Source organism: Pollachius pollachius (genome assembly GCF_949987615.1).
Source record: "Pollachius pollachius genome assembly, chromosome: 14".
NCBI lineage: Eukaryota > Metazoa > Chordata > Actinopteri > Gadiformes > Gadidae > Pollachius > Pollachius pollachius.
In genome coordinates, this window is record NC_136947.1 from 9930723 (window position 1) to 9954416 (window position 23694).

A 23694-nucleotide genomic window follows, 5' to 3' on the forward strand; every position below is an offset into this window, starting at 1 on the left:
TTCTACTTACATTGAGAGAACTTTTAATCTCCCCAGTCCCTATAATAGTAATACATAACGACAGAACAAAGTACAAAACCTGGAATAAAATACAGAAAGTACTTGGATATCACTAGTAAAACATTTAGGAAGATGGGGAGTTGAACTACAGACCTCATCCTGTGAACAGCACCATACAATATAATCATTTATTAACACACACAAAAATAACGACACAACTCTCAATGTTCGTTTGTGGGTCAATCGTTTTGGGTCTTTATTTAATAAATATCAGAAAAAAAATTGCAAATATGAATGAGTTATAAAAAGGCACTTAAAAAGTCTGATATTTTGTACTTGGATATTCTAGTTTACTAACGGAGACTGCCCTCTCAACACTGATCTTTAAAAAGGGTTTTTGAAATGGGATCCCCACTTTAGATTAAAAAAAAAAGAACATTTGATCTAGGCACCAGAGAATAACATGGATCACATTTTAAACAAACATAAAAAGATAAATCAAGCTGAGAGGCCGAGGCTGGAGACCTCCACGCAGTCAGCACCTGCACGCAAAAACATTCTCCAAACATCTGACGATGAGGCTGATTTCTCGTGATTTCGTGTGATTGTGTATCATTTGGCATTGCTGTGAAGAATCAGGGACCTGAGTTGTCTTTTTAAATTAAACAAGGAAAACCCAGAGCTAGACAGTAACACGGCCCCCCCCCCCCACCCCGGGCCACGGCCTGCCGCCCCCCAGAACGCCGCGTGACCAACTGATTGTTTGGAAGGAGGCTGTCGCTAAGAAACACACCTTTAATGTAGACACTTCTAACATGAACCATGTCCGCTTGATTATGGCTTTAGACGGCGCACCCCGACTGACCGCCTCGCCCCCGTGCTACATTGCTGCGTTTCGAGTGGACCTCTCCGATAACGAGGCGTCGTCATGGTGAGCTCAGTACCGACATAGAATCATCTCAGGGGGCTGATCCAGTCGACGATTCGGTTTTGTTTTGTCGGATTTAACCGCGGCACCATGGAACCATGGACGTGTAGACGGGCGATCTGGGCGAGGCCTTTGACCGACACCTGGAGAAGTTTGGCCGCGCCGCGATCGGAAACGTACGATAACATTGCGTGACGACATGGTAAGATAACCTGCCACGGCTACTTGGTAGAATTACATGTCACCAGAATTAAGAACCGTAACATGCTATGAAGACTCTGTACAATGTTATCGTGCCGTCGGGTTAAGTGATGGTTCGATGAGGACTTACTGGTCCTGGGGAGAACGCTCAAGTTCCACAGGGAACGAAATCAATTAAAAAAAGAAAAGAAACATATTATACAGACTGTACACATTTCCAAGCGATGCATAGGATAAGACACATTAGTAAAATGTAATAGTGGCAAAACAACAGTGACATAAAAACTATTTTAAAAGCTTGCCCCCACCTCCATACCCCCCCTCACAAACACGCTCATTTGCATACAGTGTCGTCATAACGGCAGGACCGGCCCATCACTTGCCCTCGTACTTTGGATTGACCACGGTTGTCACGGCGCTCTTGTAAATGGGGTTCTCGCCCTGAGAGAGAGAGAGAGAGAGAGAGAGAGAGAGAGAGAGAGAGAGAGAGAGAGAGAGAGAGAGAGAGAGAGAGAGAGGAGAGGGAGAGAGAGAGAGCAAGAGAGAGAGATGTGAGTCCTACATCACTACAGTAAGTACAACGATGGTTTTACCCAGTCCTCCCAGCCTGTAGGTCTAGAACAGACACGGGGAACAGGAGACTTCTCACTTAATAACGATAGATATTCAATGGTACATCAGCCATTCTGGAGGGTCATGGCCCCGTGTATGGCAGCAGACCTCGTAGCCAGGGGGCCACTAACCCATGACTACGGGTTAGGGTCGCAAACATTTCCAGAACTGAAATTTCCCAGCCAGAAAAGGGTAATGATATTTTGTTGTACAGTAATAATGGCTTCATCTCTCATGGCTCTGTATGTGCCTCAATCCCCTAGTGTCCGTCTTGGCTCTTAACTCTAGCCCCTAGCCCGCTAGAGCTTGGAGACAAGATGGCCACCAGGTGGATGAAGAGGCCTGTAGCTGAGACAGACTGAATTGTTCTCCTTCCCCTGAGGTGATCTGGCCGGCGGCGGTTTGGTTCTGAAGGACGCTGGGGCCTTGTTTAGAACACATGTCTGAGACACCTAGCGTTGTCTAGGATTAATCCCGCCCCCCCTCCCCCCCCACACACACACACACAGACACACACACACTCTCAATCACAGCACACACACAACCCCCACAACTATTGTTTGCTGATATCTTTATCGGTGATTAGTTGTTCCTAGGATCATGTTGAGTTTGATCAACGGTTCAAACTGAAACTGTCAACCAGCGGTGGCCATTTTCTCCTCACTGGTCCAACTGCCCCCGTCAAGGTTAAGAAGCAGCTAAACTTCTGTTGATCGCTGCTCATATCCGTCTCGAGTGATGTCAGTTGGCCTCTTCTTCACTCCCTTCTTTCCAAACCCACAAAAGCTTTATTCACGGCCCTCTGAGTTAATCCGCTGGTTTCTCTCCACCACTGCATTGGAAGGTCCTTCCCCCTCTCTGTTATTGCCTTTTATGGGCGTGCAGTACTGCAGTGTGACCAGCTAGGTGGCAGCAGTGAGAGCAGAGCGCTGAACATAAGCTCCCCTGTTGGCAGGAGTTAATCAACCACACAAAATTCTAATCTAATCTAATCTAGCCTAGCGAGCCTAACTAACCCAATTTAGCTAACCCAATTTAGCTAACCCAACTAAGATAACCTTACTAAGCTTAACTGACCAATCTTCCCTAAGCTAACTTGAGCCGAGATAAGCGATGCTCTTGGTGTTGAGTTTGAACTTCCCTTATTCCTCACAGGAAACACACCCTTGGCTACCATTAGCCCTGGTTAGCGTAGCCTAGCCTTGGTTGCCGGGGGCGACGTGAGGCCGCAGCACTCACCGTGTCCCACTTGGCGTTCATCTTCTCCTTCTCGAACTTGGCGAACTCGCGGCGGTCGTGGATGATCATGAGCAGCTTCCAGATGAGCAGCAGGGCTAAGCCAATCAGGACAATGCCTGCGACCACGCCCACCACGATGGGGATGATGTCAGGGCCGGCCGGACACTCTGTGGGGGGGGAGTTTCCCGAGGACAACACCAAAGTTATCCCCATTATATCATGTTTATTAAAGTTCATAAACATTGTTTGGTTCAATTCCCTCCTGAACCTTTCACCACAAAGACTTCCCGTGGACAGGGAGCGTGTCCAGGCTAGTCTACTTCCTGTGGACAGGGGGCGTGTCCAAACTAGTCTTCTCCCCAACCACCAGACTTCCCGTGGACAGGGGGCGTGTCCAGTCTAGTCTACTTCCTGTGGACAGGGGGCGTGTCCAAACTAGTCTACTCCCCAACCACCAGACTTCCCGTGGACAGGGGGCGTGTCCAGGCTAGTCTACTTCCTGTGGACAGGGGGCGTGTCCAAACTAGTCTACTCCCCAACCACCAGACTTCCTGTGGACAGGGGGCATGTCCAGGCTAGTAGTAACAGTAGTAACATGCTAGTAGTTGTGAGGTGCTAAAAGTAGATACTGATGACATGTCTTGGTCTGTGTTGACCTTGGCCCGTTTGCTTTGAGGGCGTGGCTAAGTGCCACCCTATGCCCCCTGGCCACGCCCTTGCGCGCAGAGCCGTCCAATCACAGCCGAAGGCCACCTACCCAGCTCCTCCACCACGTAGGCCTCGGGCGTGTCGTTGCGCACGGCGAAGGTGTAGTAGAACCAGCAGTCGTTGGCGTCGCGCTCCTTGCAGTGTGTGAGCGGGAAGCTCTGGTCTGTGGGCTGAGGCAGGTCGTCGCGCCGCGGCACCTTCATCAGCGTCAGGTAGCCGCAGTTCTGCTCGCACGCATGCTTGTCCCCTTCGCCACCAAACGCCCGGCACTGCACACAGTCCCTGTCGGGGGGGGAGGGGGGGGGGGGGGGTTACCATGGTGACGGTGTATACAACGTAGGCTACAGGACGTATAGCATGTTATAGCAAGTTGCTACTCCTAGCATGTAGCTGCAACTAGCGAATTACTACTCCTAGATTGTAGATACCATTATAATGTCACTACTGCTAGCATGTAGCTACAACTAGCCGCAGATCACTACTACTAGCATGTAGACAGCATTAGAATGTAGCTACTACGTGTCGCTACCACTAGCATGTCCCTGCAATAATGGTACCATTAACTATTAACAAGCACTATTTACCTCACAGCTTTAAACTTTACTCTCATAGTCTTAGTTCTGTACTTAAAGGTATAACCCATCTTCTTGGTATTGCCGATGCCACTAGCGTGCCGCTGCCACTAGCATGTAGCTACCACTAGCGTACCATCAGACTTACTTGTGTTCGGCGCATACGCCCGGGCAGGTGGGGCAGATCTCGCAGGTGGAGCCCTGGAACTTGGGGTTGGTGCACTTGCACGCGCCGCACTCACAGGTGCCGCGGCCGTTGCAGATCTGCCCGTTCTTGGCCAGGCAGGTGGAGGTGTCCAGGGAGCAGTCACACGCGCTGCCCGTGTAGTTGGCCTCGCACACGCACACCCGGCACTCACAGTGACCGTGGCCTGGGGGAGGGTTAGCACGAGCGTTAGCACGACAACGTTAATCACACATTCGTCGATCCACCCAGATTTACCCAGCCATCCACCTCCATTCATCCAGCTATCTGTATCCACCCACGTATCTCCGCCCATAACATTGACTCCACCCGCACTGTCCTCACCTCCGCAGAGCTTGTTGGTGGAGCGGTCGCAGTTGAAGTTGTCGCACTCGCAGTGTTTCCCGCTGTAGATCTCGGCGGGGTTCTCCCGCGTCTTGCACTCGCAGGTCCCACACACACACTCCCCGTTGTTGGAGCAGATGTCCGTCCCGTTGTCCTTGCGGCAGTTGGCGTCCAGGTCCTCCGTGCGAAGCTCGTCCTTGCTGCACTCGCACTTTCCGCCGATACGCCCTGCATTACACCTGCAGCGGGGCGGGGGGGGAAACTCGTTTAGGATGCTTGCGTTTAAACGCACTGCTACAATACAGGTGGATGATAGCAGTGCATAGGCTAGCAGCGTGCTAGCCGCTAGCTCAGGGTACCACCCGACGTACTTGCAGGCTCCACACTCCAGGGTGCCGTTGCCTTTGTGGCAGTCCTTGCTGTTGGGGACTCCGGCCTTGGAGCACTCGCACTCGCAGATGAAGCTGAGCACCACCTCCACCTCCTCGGTGAAACCCAGCGGCTTAATCTTGATGGTCTCCGAGCTGCGGGACGGGCACTTTGTGGATTCCACCGAGATCTGGAACGAGACCTGGGGGGGGGGGGGGGGAGTATAGGGTATAGGGTGTAGTTTGTCAGGTGGTGTATCTGGGTGAAGTTGGTTAAGTGGTGTACCTGGGTGTAGTCTGTCGGGTGGGGTATCTGAGTGTGGTTTGTCGGGTGGTGTATCTAAGTGTAGTTTGTCGGGTGTGGTATCTTGGTGTAGTTCGTCGGGTGGTGTAGCTCGTACCTCGTCTCCGATGGAGATGTTTGAGCACTTCCTTCCGCCCTCGCCGGTCCCCGTCACGCCGTTCTTACAGACGGACTTGTAGCTGATGGACACGCCCTCTGGGACACGACTGTTCTCCAGGATCACCTCCGAGGACAGCGACTGGGGGAGGGAGGGGAGAGGGGGAGAGGGGCGGACAGAGGGAGACAGAAAGACAGATAGACAGAGAGACACAGAGAGACAGAGGTAATCTTTAGTAACCTTGATTGGTTCTCTGTTTTGAGGTGGTCCTGAGAGGATGTGTACTGAGGGTTTGTAGGACATATCATTGTCCCTTGTGTCGTAACTCGTATGCATTTTCAGTATTCAGTACCCTAGCAGTAGTACTATAGTTTTGTAGTATTTAGTAACTAGGTAGTACTTAGTAACTTGACTAGGTAGAAGTACTGTAGAGTAACTTATGTTGTAGGTGATATACTGTAGTACTGAGTAACCCTAGTGGTAGTATCGTAACCCTAGTGGTAGTACTGTAGTACTGAGTAACCCTAGTGGTAGTATTGCAGTAACTAGGCAGTAGTACTGTAGTAACTTATGTTGTTATTTATGTACTGTAGTACTGAGTAATCCTAGTGGTAGTATTGCAGTAACTAGGCAGTAGTACTGTATGAACTAGGCAGTAGTACTGTAGTAACTTATGTTGTTATTGATGTACTGTAGTACTGAGTAACCCTAGTGGTAGTATTGCAGTAACTAGGCAGTAGTACTGTATTAACTAGGCAGTAGTACTGTAGTAACTTATGTTGTTATTGATGTACTGTAGTACTGAGTAACCCTAGTGGTAGTATCGTAACCCTAGTGGTAGTACTGTAGTACTGAGTAACCCTAGTGGTAGTATTGCAGTAACTAGGCAGTAGTACTGTAGTAACTTATGTTGTTATTTATGTACTGTAGTACTGAGTAATCCTAATGGTAGTATTGCAGTAACTAGGCAGTAGTACTGTATGAACTAGGCAGTAGTACTGTAGTAACTTATGTTGTTATTGATGTACTGTAGTACTGAGTAATCCTAGTGGTAGTATTGCAGTAACTAGGCAGTAGTACTGTAGGAACTAGGCAGTAGTACTGTAGTAACTTATGTTGTTATTGATGTACTGTAGTACTGAGTAACCCTAGTGGTAGTATTGCAGTAACTAGGCAGTAGTACTGTATTAACTAGGCAGTAGTACTGTAGTAACTTATGTTGTTATTGATGTACTGTAGTACTGAGTAACCCTAGTGGTAGTATTGCAGTAACTAGGCAGTAGTACTGTATTAACTAGGCAGTAGTAATGTAGTAACTCACGTTGTAGGCGTCAATGATGAGCTTGATGACGTTGGAGGAGTTGGAGGACAGAGTCCCCACGGCTGACTTAGGAATCAGATTCTTCAGCTCCTGGAACACAAACACACATTAGACACACATTCAAACATTAATCACTCCTAAACCTATGGACAGCATTTACATTTAGGGCATTTGCCAGACGCTTTTATCCAAAGTGACTTACAATAACTACAAATGTCAGAAGAAATAGAAAAAATATATATATCGCTGTCGGTACAGTAAGAATGTTCATAGAACCAAGTGCCAAGCACTAACAATCACTAGGTTAACCCATTCCCTGTACACAACAGAGATACACAACAAGATGCTAAACAATGCTCAGTACTAAAGATAGCTAGGATAAGATGCTACACAATGCCAAGTACTAAAGATAGCTAGGATTAGATGCTACAGTACTGTTTTTAAGTGCCAGGACATACAACATTCAATAAGTACATCAAGTATCCTTTGATGCATTACCACTAAAACAACAATCACTAATATGGTGTGGGCCTGTAAAATCTAGTAGCGTCTAAGTCTGTCCTGCGGTCTGTCTTCACAGTGTTACTGAGACGCAGCGGTGTCGATAAAGGTTGATTGAACGGACCTTGTAGACGGGCTGGAACTCTTCGGTAACGGCGAAGATGGTCTGGATGTTGTGGTCGCTGAGCTTCTGCACCAGGTGGGCGATGGAGGGGTAGTCCTGAGGGGAGACAGAGGTGAGCCCCCGGACACGGCCTCAGACAAGGTCCAGACCAGGAAGACCTGGTATACTAACTCAGGGTCCTGCTCTGCTTCTAGTGCCCACAGCCACCAGAGGACCAGTGGAGCCAGTGGGATCCATGCTGGTGCTAATGGTTCTGAGTGGGGTTCTGAGTGCATTACGCCAAAAGCCAATGATTGACTGACGACATCTGGTGACCTTTATAATTGAAGACGATGCGTTGTTAACATATATGAACCGCCTCCGAAACTCGTCCATCAGGAATGAACCACAGCAGGAGAGATGTAGCAGGCCGTCCGTCACTATGAATTGTGGCTTAACAGTTATGGAGAAGAGGTCGTAACTCTGGCGACGGCCTCTATGGGCTACACAGTCTGGAGGAGCGCTACATTAATAAACCCCCGTATGCTCAGAGCATCGTGGCTCATGGTGTAGCTGCGTGTTGACCGAACTCACGTAGTAGTGGCTCATGGTGTACATGTTGTGTGAACTCACGTAGTAGTGGCTCATGGTGTACATGTTGTATTGACTGAACTCACGTAGTAGTGGCTCATGGTGTACATGTTGTATTGAATGAACTCACGTAGTAGTGGCTCATGGTGTACATGTTGTATTGAATGAACTCACGTAGTAGTGGCTCATGGTGTACATGTTGTTCTCCAGGTGACACCTGCCGTCGTTGGGTAGCACGATGCCGCCCAGCTTGCCGTCTCCGGCGAAGTGGAAGCCGGCGTCGGTGGAGAACACCAGCAGACGGGTCACGTTTCTCCAGCCGATCTTCTCCTGAGGACAGACCGGTGGTCAGGGGAAAAGACTGTCTAACCTTGTACTGTAAGACCTTCTCCTGGAGGAGCTAGGGACTGTCTAACCCTGTACTGTAAGACCTTCTCCTGGAGGAGCTAGGGACTGTCTAACCCTGTACTGTAAGACCTTCTCCTGGAGGAGCTAGAGACTGTCTAACCCTGTACTGTAAGACCTTCTCCTGGAGGAGCTAGGGACTGTCTAACCCTGTACTGATGGCATCGAAGCCTCCCTCCCCTCTCCCCCCTCTTCCTCCTCACCTCACAGACGGCCACCTGCATGATGGCGTCGAAGCCCCCCTCGGGGGAGTCCAGGTTGCCGGAGATCTGCTGCTGGCTGACCAGCTGGTTGAACTGGTGCCCGCGGTCCGTGAGGCTCAGGACGTTCTTGTAGCTGAAAGGGCTGGTGCAGTTGTAGTTGCTGGTGCACGGATTGGCGAGGCGGGCCGGGGTGGTGCTGATGTAGGGCATCACCGTCTTCTCCACAAAGGAGCCGAAGCCTGCAGGCAAAGGAGGAGGAGGTGGAGGTCAGAGAGAGGAGATGGAGGTTAGAGAGGAGGTGGTGAGAGAGAGGTTGTGGAGGTCAAGGAGGAGGTGGAGAAGGTTAAAGAGAGAGGAGGTGGAGGTTAGAGAGGAGGTGGAGGAGGTTAAAGAGAGAGGAGGTTAGAGAGGAGGTGGAGGTTAGAGAGGAGGTGGTGGTGAGAGAGAGGAGGTTAGAGAGGAGGTGGAGGAGGTTAAAGACAGAGGAGGTTAGAGAGGAGGTGGAGGTTAGAGAGGAGGTGGTGGTGAGAGAGAGGAGGTTAGAGAGGAGGTGGTGGAGGAGGAGGTGGTGAGAGAGAGGAGGTGGTGGAGGAGGAGGTGGTGAGAGAGAGGAGGTGGTGGAGGAGGAGGTGTGAGAGAGAGGAGGTGGTGGAGGTTAGAGAGGTTAAAGAGAGAGGAGGTTGGAGAGGAGGTAGTGGAGGAGGAGGTGGAGGTTAGAGGGAGGAGGTGGAGGTTAATCGTTCCAGTGGGATATCTCCATACCGATCCTGAAGTCGGAGGTGATCTTCTGCATCTCCTTCATAAGGTCGGTGCCCAGGTTCTTGACGTTCTCCAGATCGTCCTTCATGGAGAAGGACAGGTCCATCAGGTAGTACAGGTCGATGGGGTAGTCCTCCGCACGCTTGAACTTGAGGTTGAAGGTCTGGGGCTCCCCTGGTGGACGGAGAGGGAAGGACAAAGAGTTGAGGAAGGGGCTCAAATAACACACTAAAGGGCTGATTATGGTTCCAGATTCACGCCACGCAATGACCATGCAGACGCTGCGACGCAGACGCTGCGACGCAGACGCTGCGACGCAGTCGCAAACCTTTATGGTTCTGCGTCGGGTTATAGTAAGCGGACCAATCACAGCCCTTGCTTCTGTGTCGCCTCGACGGAAGGTTACAATTTCTGGGAGGCGCATGTCAGGCCCTTGCGGTGGACGCAAGGAGGGTCCGCAAGGACGTAAGTGGTCCGCAAGGACGCAAGGGGTCCGTAACCCCCTTGCGTTGCGTGAACATAATCAGACCTTGACTGTATAACCCCTACCTGCTTCTTAAAGGGGACATCTCATACCACCAGGTGTGAGTGTGATTAGCCATTACAAGCAGGTTTGAAAATGTGCAGCATTGTGACATCACAGGTTGGCGTGTCCATCTATCCGTCACACATCTAGATGGACACGCCCACCTGTGACGTCACAATGCTGCACATTTTGAAAACGGTTTGTAATGGCTAATCACACTCACACCTGGTGGTATGATATGTCCCCTTTAATGACCTGTCTCTGTACCGTTTAACCCCTACGTACAGACCATCTCTGTACTGTCTAACCCCTATGTATGGACCTCTCTCTGTACTGCCTAACCCCTACCTGCTCCTTAATGACCCGTCTCTGTACTGTCTAACCCCTATGTAAGGACCTGTCTCTGTACTGTCTAACCCCTACCTGCTCCTTAATGACCTGTCTCTGTACTGTCTAACCCCTACCTGCTCCTTAATGACCTGTCTCTGTACTGTCTACTCCCTATGTAAGGACCTGTCTCTGTACTGTCTAACCCCTATGTAAGGACCTGTCTCTGTACTGTCTAACCCCTACCTGCTCCTTAATGACCTGTCTCTGTACTGTCTACTCCCTATGTAAGGACCTGTCTCTGTACTGTCTAACCCCTATGTAAGTTTGTGTCTCTGTACTGTCTAACCCCTATGTAAGGACCCGTCTCTGTACTGTCTAACCCCTATATAAGGACCCGTCTCTGTACTGTCTAACCCCTATGTAAGGACCCGTCTCTGTACTGTCTAACCCCTATGTAAGGACCCGTCTCTGTACTGTCTAACCCCTATGTAAGGACCCGTCTCTGTACTGTCTAACCCCTATGTAAGGACCTGTCTCTGTACTGTCTAACCCCTATGTAAGGACCTGTCTCTGTACTGTCTAACCCCTATGTAAGGACCTGTCTCTGTACTGTCTAACCCCTATGTAAGGACCCGTCTCTGTACTGTCTAACCCCTATGTAAGGACCCGTCTCTGTACTGTCTAACCCCTATGTAAGGACCCGTCTCTGTACTGTCTAACCCCTATGTAAGGACCTGTCTCTGTACTGTCTAACCCCTATGTAAGGACCCGTCTCTGTACTGTCTAACCCCTATGTAAGGACCCGTCTCTGTACTGTCTAACCCCTATGTAAGGACCCTTCTCTGTACTGTCTACTCCCTATGTAAGGACCTGTCTCTGTACTGTCTAACCCCTATGTAAGGACCTGTCTCTGTACTGTCTACTCCCTATGTAAGGACCTGTCTCTGTACTGTCTAACCCCTATGTAAGGACCCGTCTCTGTACTGTCTAACCCCTATGTAAGGACCCGTCTCTGTACTGTCTAACCCCTATGTAAGGACCTGTCTCTGTACTGTCTAACCCCTATGTAAGGACCCGTCTCTGTACTGTCTAACCCCTATGTAAGGACCTGTCTCTGTACTGTCTAACCCCTATGTAAGGACCCATCTCTGTACTGTCTAAACCTGGGAGGCGCCTCACCGGAGCGCAGGGTGAGCGTGAGCTTCTGAGGCTGGATCTGGGTGATCTGCTCGGGCTTCAGCTTGTCCGCCTGGTCCTTCTTGCGGTTCGTCACATCCTTGTTCTTGTTGATGGTGATGGTCCCGCGCGGGTTCTCAATCTTCACGCACTTCTTGGCGCTCAGGGACCCCATGTCATCACAGCGCACCGTCTTGGACTCGCCATCTCTCAGGAAGTTCTGAGGAGGGAGAGGAGGAGACGACTGTCGTGAGAAGATTAAAACTTAGTGAAGTCACATGACAGTTCACCGGCTGATTGACAGATAGTTGAGGAGCAACGGTGGGATTTAGTATTTCCCGGCCTGGGTCTCAGGACCTGAGGCTCAGGATCCGGTCTAGGGCTCAGGAAGTTTCCTAGGGCTCAGGACCTGACCTGGGGTACCCCATATGCATCTGGGGTCACGGGAAACGACTCTTAAGCTCTCGATTTTTAAACTACTAAGCCCTAGTGAGGGCTAAATGATGTAGAATCACTGTGTAGAACAGAGTTAGAGAGGAGGAGACTACAGAGAGGTCTCTAGAGTTTCTTCCCACCGCTCAGACCAGTGTCAATGGGAAGGGATGTGGGGTCATGGGGTCATGGGAAACCCTGGATCATTAGCTCTAGACATCCCATAGTGCACTGGATATAGAATAATGGAGGAAAAGGTTAACTATATACCAGACCAGTATATTCCAATACAGACTATTATAGACCAGCATAAGAGGGGATAGGCCAGTACAGACAAGAATAAACAAGTGTAATAGGGGATAGGCCAGTACAGACCAGTATATTTCAGTATAAGAGGGGACAGGCCAGTACGGACCGGTAAAGGGGACTTACCTCGTCGGTGCACCAGCCACACGTCTCGGCAACCTGGATGCACTCTCCACAGGACTGGGCGTTGGCCTTGAGGCATTCACTGCCCTCTGCAACACACAAGCCACAACACAAGGCACTTAGCCTCCGGTAACGGACCAACCAACATACACACCAGACCTAGACCCAGACACAAACCCACCAGACCCAAACCCCACAGAGACACACCAGACCAAAACAAACACACACAGGACCCAAACCCCGCAGACACACAGGACCCAAACCCCACAGACACACCAGACCCAAACCCCACAGACACACCGGACGCAAACGCACCAGACCCAAACCCACCAACACACACACAGCACTCCCAGTGGAAAACACTCTCAATACGATCTGTGGTTTCAAAAGAAGTCGGTGAAGTCATTGCTCGGGACTTTGGAGGAGCATGACATGATCATGACATCCTGGAGAAACAGATGCTGCCGCAACGCAGAGAGAGAAGAGAGACGATGAAGAAACAGCATTCTGAAACTCAACGTTTAATCGCTAGGACAACATTCTGGTGTTTAACAAACCCCAGAAAACAGGAGGCGGTCAGTGACATGTACGCTGATAAGAAGGTCACCATCTCTATGGTGACCAGATGATGGATCCTTACCTTGCTGGGCCCAGCTGCCCCCAAACAACATCAGCACCGCCCCCACGCAGAGTAGCCGGAAATCCATCTGTAGGAACATTAGAATTACACATTGTTAACACAGGAATAACATATTACCACGAGATACACATCAATATAAAGAAATACACCATTTTAGTATGAGACAATCACAAGCCACATTAAAAAAGGAAGTATAATCTTTCTTAAAATGCAAAAATGTGTGTGCGCTGGTGTGTGTGCACTGGTATTGGTGCGCTGGTGTGTGTGCGCTGGTGTATGTGCGCTGGTGTGTGTGCACTGGTGTGTGTGTGTTTGTGCGTGTGTTTGTGCGTGTGTGTTTTTGCGTGCGAGTGTGTGCCTGATTGCAAATGCTTTATGCAGCACTGAGGAGAATTTCCCACAACAAGTTAATGTACGCAACACAAAGCCAGTCTTTCTGCGGACTAGGCCAAAACAAAACGACCCACAAGTATTTCATCATCTCCTCATCCCCACCCCAGTATGGCTAGAGTTCAGCTCTACCAACCCTGGAGCAAGGCACACCCTGAACCGCCTCACCCATCATACATGTCATACAAGGAGAGTTAGCGTGTTAGCTTAGCAGTGGGCTGCCCTTACTGCAGCTACAGAACACTCAGACACAAACACCCTTTAGTGTTTACCACAAAACCTGAACGCACACATCCAGCCCCAGACAAACAGATGAACCTAACATAATGTACCAAGCAAAGTAGCTAAATACTGTATGGTACACCTAATAGCAGACCATAGGCAAAAGCTACTTTAAAAACACACTTTGGATGGTGGAATATTATTGATGGAATGATACTAAAACAATCAACATTTATAATAAAAACATTAGAACAATAAAAGTTATTCAAATAAATCTGCATAAGAAATATTAATGAATATTCAGATTGATATGCTAAATGATAGATTTATATTGTACATATCTCACATGGACATCTTACCTCCTATGAAACAACACAGCCCCCCCTCCCTCTAGTCCAGAGACCAGCTCCCCGGACCCAGAGCCCTCCCCCTCCTGGGGGCGGTGGGTTCTAAACCCGGACCCAGAGCCCTCCCCCTCCTGGGGGCGGTGGGTTCTAAACCCGGACCCAGAGCCCTCCCCCTCTGGGGGGCTGTGGGTTCTAAACCCGGACCCAGAGCCCTCCCCCTCCTGGGGGCGGTGGGTTCTAAACCCGGACCCAGAGCCCTCCCCCTCTGGGGGGCTGTGGGTTCTAAACCCGGACCCAGAGCCCTCCCCCTCCTGGGGGCTGTGGGTTCTAAACCCGGACCCAGAGCCCTCCCCCTCCTGGGGGCGGTGGGTTCTAAACCCGGACCGAGAGCCCTCCCCCTCCGGGGGGCTGTGGGTTCTAAACCCGGACCCAGAGCCCTCCCCCTCCGGGGGGCTGTGGGTTCTAAACCCGGACCCAGAGCCCTCCCCCTCCTGGGGGCGGTGGGTTCTAAACCCGGACCCAGAGCCCTCCCCCTCCGGGGGGCTGTGGGTTCTAAACCCGGAACCAGAGCCCTCCCCCTCCTGGGGGCGGTGGGTTCTAAACCCGGACCGAGAGCCCTCCCCCTCCGGGGGGCTGTGGGTTCTAAACCCGGACCCAGAGCCCTCCCCCTCCTGGGGGCTGTGGGTTCTAAACCCGGACCCAGAGCCCTCCTCCTCTTGGGGGCTGTGGGTTCTAAACCCGGACCCAGAGCCCTCCCCCTCCTGGGGGTGGTGTGTTCTAAACCCGGACCCAGAGCCCTCCCCCTCCGGGGGGCGGAGGGTTCTAAACCCTACAGCCTGCTGCTCCTGATTAGTTCCATCTTGGGACTACTTGTGCCTCCCGCTGTTTGGGGGAGAAGCAGCGCTGTGTTCTCCTAATAAGGCAGCTCTTAGTGGTCTGGAGCAGGGGGGGGGGGGGGGGGGGGGGGGGGGCTGCTCCAGTCTACAGCCAGCAGGGGGGAGTTCCCCGCTAAGGGAGGGGGAGGGGGGGGAAGACGGTAAGTGGTGACTGGTTTCCAGATAAGGGGCGTGGCCATCGTGTCTCGAAGCTAAACAACACAGCAGATAACCTCGCTGGGCCAGGTGTGTCTGCAGAGAGGGCTAGGGGAGGGGAGGCCTTCTCCTCAGTTTTGTGCTGGGGGTTCTGAATGATAGGCCGCCTTTCAGTGGAGTAGTGCATGGTGAAGGGTTCTGTGCTTCCTACCACCGCTAGGCTGAAGCTAACCTAGCACCCCGCATTATGTCTGCTATCGCCCCTGGGAACCTATTCAAGGCTATAGTTCAGATTCAGTAACACAAAAGGTAGGTAGGGCTGTGTGTGTGTCTGTCCATATTTGGGCAGGTCCTCTCTTGCCTCTACAGGCAGTGATGCTTCCACCGTGACACACTTCCTCTAGCTGCAAGCCCTCAAATCCGGCTTTTCATTCTCATTCTCCCTCTCCCTCTCCATCTCACCAACCCCTCTCTCATCGCTCTGGCCTGATTGGTTCAAAAGGCCAGAGCTGACGTTGTCTGTCCAATCGCAGATGCAGATAGTCAGCATATCTACTGCTTATTGGCTACTGCCAAAGTAAAACAGAACATCAGCGGTGCTATTATTGGTTGAAATGTAACAAGCCACCTATTCTAATGAGAAAAGGAAAACAAGTGACTGGTTGTTCTGACATAACACCATAGACCACGTGACCATTGGAGATAGGACCATAGGTACATATAACTACAGGTAAATATAACCACAGGAAGATGGAACCACAGGTTCATAGAATAGGTACATAGGACCTAGGGGTGTAACGGTAGACGTATTTGTACCGAACCGTCACGGTACAGGCACTTCGGAGCGGTTACAGAGGTGTACCGGCATACATAGCGGGCAACGATCGTCGAATAGTCGAATAGTTGGAGTCATTGCAAATGCAAATGCCATAACCAAGTCTATTGGTGTTTTCATTGCTGCTGATGTACCGCCATTATCCGTTGTTGACAAACAAGCAGTTTTAAAAAAACTTAACTATAAACCGTACCGTGACTTAAAAACCGAGGTACGTACCGAACCGCGACTTTTGTCTACCGTTACACCCCTAATAGGACCACAGGAACATAGAACCATAGCCACATTTGGTGCCACATCACAGTGTCAGAGTTCAACAGTTAGTACATGTCTAGCGGTGAAGAACGGCTATCCTCTCTCACTTCCTCCCAAAGTCGTCGGCTGGTCGGCGTGGTTGAACGCCAGCTTTCCCCTACCGAAACAAATCTCCCGCCACATTCCAGCTCCCGGCGGGGGTCAGAGGTTACAGGCTTGTGAAAAACCGCTGCATCCTGCGAGGCCGCCACTAATAGCCCTCTGACTCCAACTAGCCTCCTCTCGTCTGGACCTCCAGAGACACGAATCAGACGTCTACGAGGACTTATGAGGACCTCACGGAGAGAGAAGAGCTCAGGAGAGAAGACCACAGAGAGCAGGATCTCCTCCGCCAGCCAGACCAGAACTACCAACCAAAGCCACACTGAATACTTTTACTAACATACATACTTTTGTGTATGCATTTATCCTTTTATTCCATTTTTGCATTTTCCTCTTCGGTTCTTGCGGTGTTGAATGCAGACTCGAACAAGATCAATTCCTCCCAGGACATCTGATAATTTCTCTAATCTCATTTAGAGACATGTTGCAGCCAGCAGGGATCTGCCTGCATTTGTCGATCCATCTGCTGCAGAGTGTTTGAATCACACTCGTCTCAGAAAAGTTAAACAAACACCAGACAAAAAGGACGCTTAAATGGAAACGCAGGTAAAATAAAATTGCTCTCCGACATTTGATTAAAATAACAACCGGGAAAGGTTGTGACGTTAAAGTGGTACAGCAGCACGACTCTCAGAGACCTACAGACCCACAGCCAAGAGGCTAGGTCACCAGATAACTGACCCCAACAAAGACTTGTAAACTTGTTAAAGAAGGGGGGTCTCTCTAGTTGTGGCCCCGCCCCAAACATTCCTTTGGGCAACTGTGTCTGCTACCCCTGTGTGTGTGTGTGTGTGGGGGGGGGGGGGGACAGATGTGAGTTCATCGCAGAGGTTCCCCTTATAGATTCATACAGAGTAAGTAGCTGCAGTAGAAAAAATACATAGTGCAGGTTTAACCTCATAGTGCAGGTTAACCTCGTGTTCAAACCGTTTACGTTTGAGTCCAGCGTTCCTCTCATCAGGACTTTGCCGTGTCTTTGGTTAGTTTGCCTCTTAACGGTGATTCTATGCTTTCATTATCGTTGTTTTAAACCTTCTTTTATGTTCCTTTCTGTTGCTATGGTTTTTCACGCTCCATAAAGTATGATTGATTGTTATTGTGGAAGATGACAGACAAGATGGCAGACAGGGTGGGGGTAGGGGGGGGCGATCAAAGAGATGATGTCATTGTGGTTCCTCACATCCTAAGGGATGGATTGTTGGCGAGCTCGCTCTAAATTCAGAGGCCGACAGAGAGGGCGACATTAAAAGTCATCTCAGACGTCAGAGTGGAGGAATTCGGAACCTCAGAGTCTGACGATTCTGGACTAAGTCTGTTGGAACCCGAGGAGCTGAGTGCTGACCTCAGTCCAGATGAGGGAGGAGGAGGGGCGATCAATCAGCTGCAGGAAACACACAAGCACGAGAGAGAGAGAGAGAGAGAGAGAGAGAGAGAGAGAGAGAGAGAGAGAGAGAGAGAGAGAGAGAGAGAGAGAGAGAGAGAGAGAGAGAGAGAGAACGCTCTCCCATTAAATCTTTCTTCACTAGATCTGTGCTGCGACCTCCCAGTCACATCTCATCTCCTCTTCCTTCCCCCCCCCCTCTCACCTATCTTCTTCTCTCCTCTATCGCCCAGCGTCCCAGAGCTGTGATGTCATCAGGGTGACAAAGGGGTGAGGTGGGTGTTTGGAGGCCCAGCGAGCGGCTCCAGAGAGCAGCTCCAGAGAGCGGCTCCAGCTCCAGCCATGTCTTTGTATGGTGTGGCCCAGGAGACAGCGGGCTCTGGAATGATGACGGCTCATCCTCCTTCCTGGCGCTCCGTTGTAAACAGAAGGCCTCGGCCAATCTCGGTCAGATCGCCCCCAGCTGGGAAATATTCCCTGCGGTCCGCTGTTCGGCCGTCTTTAATAGACCACGGTCAACACCTTCACCCACAGCCCTCTGCCCACAACACCTTCAGGTCTCTCAGGTGGAGCTCGCTGCTAGCATGTAGCGGTCAGCAGATCCAGCACACATGGATGCCTCAGGACATGGTATCAACATGCCTAAGGCGCTAGCATTATAATAGGTCAGGTACGCATGCCAACACGCATCAATGTTAGCATACATGCTAATAAAGCAACACGCATGATAGCATGCCAATAAACCGACATGCATGTAAGCATGCCAACATGCCTAGTTGCCAATAAATAGTGTGCAATTACCATTAAATATCTTACGGAAACACAACCTCTAGTCGTTTTACAAAACGCCTGAAGCTTGTATATAAAATGTACGATTGCTTTCTAACTGCATGAAATAGTTAAAAAATAATATTTGTGTCCATGGCCAGGTCTCTATAAATGCATTTATGATGTTTTTGTTCAGGTTGTAGTAAGACGGCCCTTTCACAGGACCTCCCGTCCTGAAGGTAAGACCAGCTGCTGCTCCTGGGAGCCTCAGAATCCTTTGCTGTCGAGGCGAGAAATGGATTCGCAGCAGAGCTTGAACGTCTGCGAGGAAGAGGTTTATCAAGAGCCCAGACAGACAGACAGCTGCTGGGGTGAACCCCCACCAAAACACACTGCTCAGGGGCTCCCCCGATGTGTCTGGTTACATTCCATCAGGTGTGATATCATTGCGCTCGACAGCCAATGGCTGCGGGGCGCTAGTCACCGTGCTGGCTCATGATTGGTGGAGGCCGGGCTCCTCACCACGACCCCCACCGGGGCGTCAACACAAACAACGATCAACTGGGAGGGATTCTGATCACTCCCAGTGGATCCGGAGTTCTTGTTTTATCAGCGACCCTGAAATGTAAATCTGGTGACACACGCTTGGGTCGCGACCCAGAGCCACATTCCTAAGAGAACCAAAGCTATGTCCATGCCTCTCCCTCCCTCCCCCTCGTGGCCCCCTGGGAGTCCTCATGCCAGAATAATGGCCCCCCTGTTGGTTCTCAGGCTGCGTCTGGGTGCCACATTGTTCCGGTGCGGCGGCAGCGGCGGTCCAGCAGGGAACAGGGAGGTCATACAGACCGGCCCGCAGCACTGCTGCTGCCTTTCCTATCATAGCCTGCTGCGAACGCTTACTGCCTCTTACTGCTGCTGCCCCTTGTATCACAGCCTGCTGACCGTCAGGAAGTTCACGTTCATCTCTCTTTACCATTGACTGATTCATGCATCCCATTTACATGCACCGCTACACTGTTAGCATGGCGAAGTATTAATGAGCAGTACCGATTTGTTTACAGACTATGCTTTAAACCAAAGTGATTTAGGACGGGTAGATACAGGAAAAACTCCCTTACTTTGTCTGTCAACTTCCTCTGTTACGGATGACAAAACCTTAATTGCACGTCAACGATACCGTCATTCTAATTCCATTTATGTGTGAACATTCTGAAGTCTGACGGAACTGATTCAGATCCTGAGATGAAGCTAAGTCAGCTTGTAATCAACCATGCTTTACTGACGGGGTCAGGGGGTCTGCAGGTCATAATTGATCATTACGGGACGACAAAATTACCAATAACATTAAGAACATGCATGTAAACTGAAACTCTGCAGTGCTTTTGTTGAACCAGGCTGTGCAGCATGTTGGTCGCATTGGATAAAGCCCATCCGCTAAACATCCTGACTTTAATGTAAAGTACCTAACTTGTACCAAACTTCCGACACAGACAGGATATCTTTAGTGTGCTTCAACTCATTCTGTTATCGCACCCCCAGGATCCACGTGGAGATAAGGGAAGCAGGTTCCAACGCAACGCCTTCCCCTGCTGCACCCAGGCCCGCCCACGAACGGAGACCTACGTCAGACGACCCACTCACCCCTCTGCTGGTCTAGTATGGCCTGGGACGTGGCCTACACCTCCTAACAACGGCGTTGTCGGGGTAAGTCGGTGTGTGGTGTGCATGGAAGACGGCTGCAGCTCAGACCGACAGAAGGAAGGGGAAAGAGGAAGTTTGTCTCTGGGTTCTATAGTCTAAAGTTCAATGTTGTGGTGGCTATACCACTTCTGCTGCCATGGCAACATCCACAACATGTGTGAGGCATCTGATATTTGCTATTTTGAATTAGGTAGCAGGCTGCTCGTTCCCAGTTACACGTGCTATAAGAGAAGGGAAAAGTTAAAACAGGCCCAGGGTTGTAATTCTTTTTATCTTTCAATGCCCTTCATGTCAACAAGGTTAGACTCTTTGAAATCAACAACACTACCCAACTCCACCCAATAATTTACATTTACATTAAGCAGACGCTTTTAACCAAAGCGGCTTAACAACGGTTAAAACACACATTCACACACCGACGGCAGAGTCAACCACGCAAGGCGTCAGTCAGCTCGTCGGGAGCAGTTAGGGTGAGGCGCCTTGCTCAGGGACACCTTGACACTCAGCTAGGAGGAGCCGGGGATCAAACTAGCAACCTTCCGGTTAAAGTCAACCTGCTCCACCCCCTGTGCTAAGCCGACCACACCCATTGACCTTTGACCCCTGGTCTGGCGCCCGTTGTCCCTGCATGGCTGTGGATGGACGAAGAAGGACATGGTACACTTTAAGAACCATGACGCTGGTACTGCTGAGCATGACTTTGAACTTTGATGCAAGACTTCTGTTGCTCACTTTAAAACTCAGATACGGACATATGAAGTTAGCTTTAAAACTCTGATATCTTCTATAGCTACTTTTTAAACTCATATCTATAGTTTTCTCTTAAACTCTGATGCTGACGGCTATAGCTAGTATTTAACTTTGAGGCCGACTTCTTTACTTGGATTCCATCTTCCATAGTCAGACAGTCGCCTGGACGAGACTGAAGGTTGGAGGAGTGAGTGAAAGGGAGAGAGGAGAGTATTTTTCTCCCCCGGCGATGAGATAACCCATTCCTCCACTAGCAGCACCATCCATCTCCCACACCGCCGACGTGGAAAAACCACGCACTGGTTTCTGTCCTCTCTATACAGACGCTTTCTTGGACATCGATACTGAACTGAGGGACTGCTTCAGCGTTTGTACGGGGGTGAAGAACTAGCTTCTCTTCCTTGACAGGATACCAGCCCGTACACGTTCATACAAGGTATACAAACATCCTGCTGCCCCTTCCATTCCTTTGCCAAATTCGTTCCCAACATGGCAATCAGCGATGATCAAACCATCTCTGATGCAGCTACGTTAAGGCTAGGATAATTAAGGCTGTGTTACATCTAGGCTTATTAAAATCAAGACTAGTTAGCTCGGGATAGTTCTTGTTAAGTAACTGCTAGGATGGTTCTAGCTAGCCTTGTTCTAGCTAGGCTGGTACTAGCCAGGCTTCTGCTAGGTTGTTATTGCCGTTAGTGATATGCTGGATATGGCCAGGTTAAAGGTAGGCTAGTTTTAAACAGGTTACAGCTAGGCTAGTTTTAGCCAGGTTTCTATAGCTATGCAGCTAGTAGTCCATCTGGAGCCGAGTTAAGTTGTGCTGATTCTCAGTGGGCCAGGGAGAGACTGGTTAGAGCTGCTTGTCCCAGATGGGCTACAGCGAGTCCGAACCAATCCTTCATCTGTGATTCATCTCTGGGACACTGAGAGAGGGAAAAGAGGGGGGGGGGGGGGGGGGCTGATGGCTCATGGAGCATCGGTGTTAGCCGGGTGTTGAAACACCAGAACACGGTTACTGTTACTACGGGGAAGTGACTCAGTCCCCTGACATCAACACACCACCCCCTCAACACACACGAACTACAATTAGGAGGCCTTGTTTGGCTACAACAACCATGTCATCTGTGAGATTCCGGAGATCTTCAAAGTGGAGGTGTCCCGTCGTCTAATGAGCAGCGAGGATGGGAGATGACGGAGTATCTTCCATCCCCTAAACCGTCCAGTGTCGACTACAGCCCTCAAAGTTCACCGTGCTATCAGGCGTCGCGTTGATCCCAAACACACACTGATTTAAACACACACACAGGCGTATAAAGGTGGCCCGAGGCGCGGGTTAACCGGCAGCAGGTCGGGCTGATACAGACCTGCCCGCTCTTGATGCTCCTCACACCGCTGATTAGCGGGTGGTTGTTGTGGCGACGGATCGACAAGAGGCTCAGGGCTGGGGTTAACCCGCCCACCCTGCCCCTAGGGCCGGGGCGACCGCTGTTTACAGTGGACCCAATGGGGGCCGGATGGAGGGGGGGGGGTCACACAGGGGTCTGGGACCATCACAGCTGGGCTTTGTTCTGGTGGGAAACTCACATAGCTCAGCTGAACGTTAACCTGAAAGTTCACCACCAAACGTTAATGTGGAAGAGAAGTTTGAATCGATAACTAAAGTTAGAGCCCAAAAAAACTGAGATCCTACCGCTGATGATGATATGCTGTTTTAGCATTTAGTTTCACTTCCATTTAAGTAGTTATACCGATCGCTACCGATCGCTACGACCGCCCCCCCCCCCCCATCCATGTTCTCCTGTTATGTCCTCCCGGCCTCCTCCTCCTCCCTGGCTATAAACGCTGCCTCAAGGCCTACTTTCTCAGGGGAAACACGCAGAGGAGCGAAGTTACACACAAATCTCAATCATCCGTTTCGAGACACGAAAATAATCCCGTTTCTCCGTTGATCTTCTAGAAGATCTCCGATAAAGAGCAGCCGCAGAGATGCAGAGACCCGGAGTCCCGGACCCGGAGTCCCGGACCCGAGTCCTGAACCCGAGTCCGCGTTCCTCCTTCCTTTGTGGCCTGAGGCCATAACCCGACCAGGTGTACCGGAGCGGGTACTCACCGTGTGTTCCAGGTGACGGCCCGGAGGTCTCGGAGGATCCTCCTCACGAATGTAGACGAACGAGGTCTGAACCCAGGACCAAGCCCGCGGGTCCGCTCCTAACCCGGGTTTAAAGAGACCGGATCCACCCCAAATTAGGAACGGTATTGAACAAAGAACGGTCACCGAAAAAAGGAATGGAAAAACCCAGTTTACTCGTGATGGTCAGATTTATTAGTGGACCGAGTCCGCCCGACACGCTGCTACAGATTCGGGCGATTCCCCTTTTTTTACTCCACCTCCCGAATCAATGACGTCACCAAGTAGCACCGCCCACGCCGGAAGTTCACCTTCAATCCAAAGGCTCATCAGAATGTATGGACACACACACACACACACACACACACACACGCACACACGCACACACGCTCACACAATGCATATACAATAGCATAGAAGTTGTATTGCAAAGTATCAATCCAGATAATTCAATATTGTGCGTTTTACGCAATGGAGCCGTTGTCCTTATCAGTTTTATGATATGTATTTATGAATCATAAAAATCTAGCAAACTTCCGGCCATACCTACTGGTTTACTAATGATAAGTCACTAAAGAGAGAGAGAGAGAGGGGGGGGGGGGCAGGAGAATTAGCAGAGAAAGAGAAGACAAGGCGAGACCAGGCAGAGGGACAGTGAGACACACCCCCACACACACACACACACATACACACACACACACACACATACACACACACACATACACACAAGGGAGAGAGGGTAAAACCGGG

The 23694-nt window shown here is 50.5% G+C and overlaps 1 protein-coding gene across 1 annotated transcript; it reads right to left on the minus strand.

Moving 5' to 3' along the window:
- Nucleotides 1-227: 227 nt before the first annotated feature.
- On the minus strand, nt 228-23190 carry LOC307085828 (integrin beta-1-like). The gene is made up of 16 exons (XM_079750704.1): nt 22927-23190; nt 12975-13041; nt 12338-12423; nt 11477-11693; nt 9445-9615; nt 8683-8921; nt 8249-8404; nt 7505-7600; nt 6880-6969; nt 5559-5699; nt 5161-5360; nt 4790-5028; nt 4409-4631; nt 3738-3970; nt 2981-3147; nt 228-1570 (listed from the first exon to the last, which is right to left on the minus strand). Exons 2-16 carry the CDS (start codon nt 13039-13041, stop codon nt 1505-1507), a joined length of 2391 nt encoding a protein of 796 aa, XP_079606830.1. The 5' UTR covers nt 22927-23190; the 3' UTR covers nt 228-1504.
- Nucleotides 23191-23694: the final 504 nt, after the last annotated feature.

Bases quoted from the DNA above. Each gene is read 5' to 3' on its own strand.
- LOC307085828 (XM_079750704.1), bottom strand. From the start codon at position 13,041: ATGGATTTCCGGCTACTCTGCGTGGGGGCGGTGCTGATGTTGTTTGGG. The intron at 5,700-6,879 runs GTGAGTTACTAC...TCCCTCCCCCAG, and splicing joins TCATCATTGACGCCTACAAC to TCGCTGTCCTCGGAGGTGAT. The intron at 1,571-2,980 runs GTGAGTGCTGCG...TCTCTCTCTCAG, and splicing joins TGAACGCCAAGTGGGACACG to GGCGAGAACCCCATTTACAA.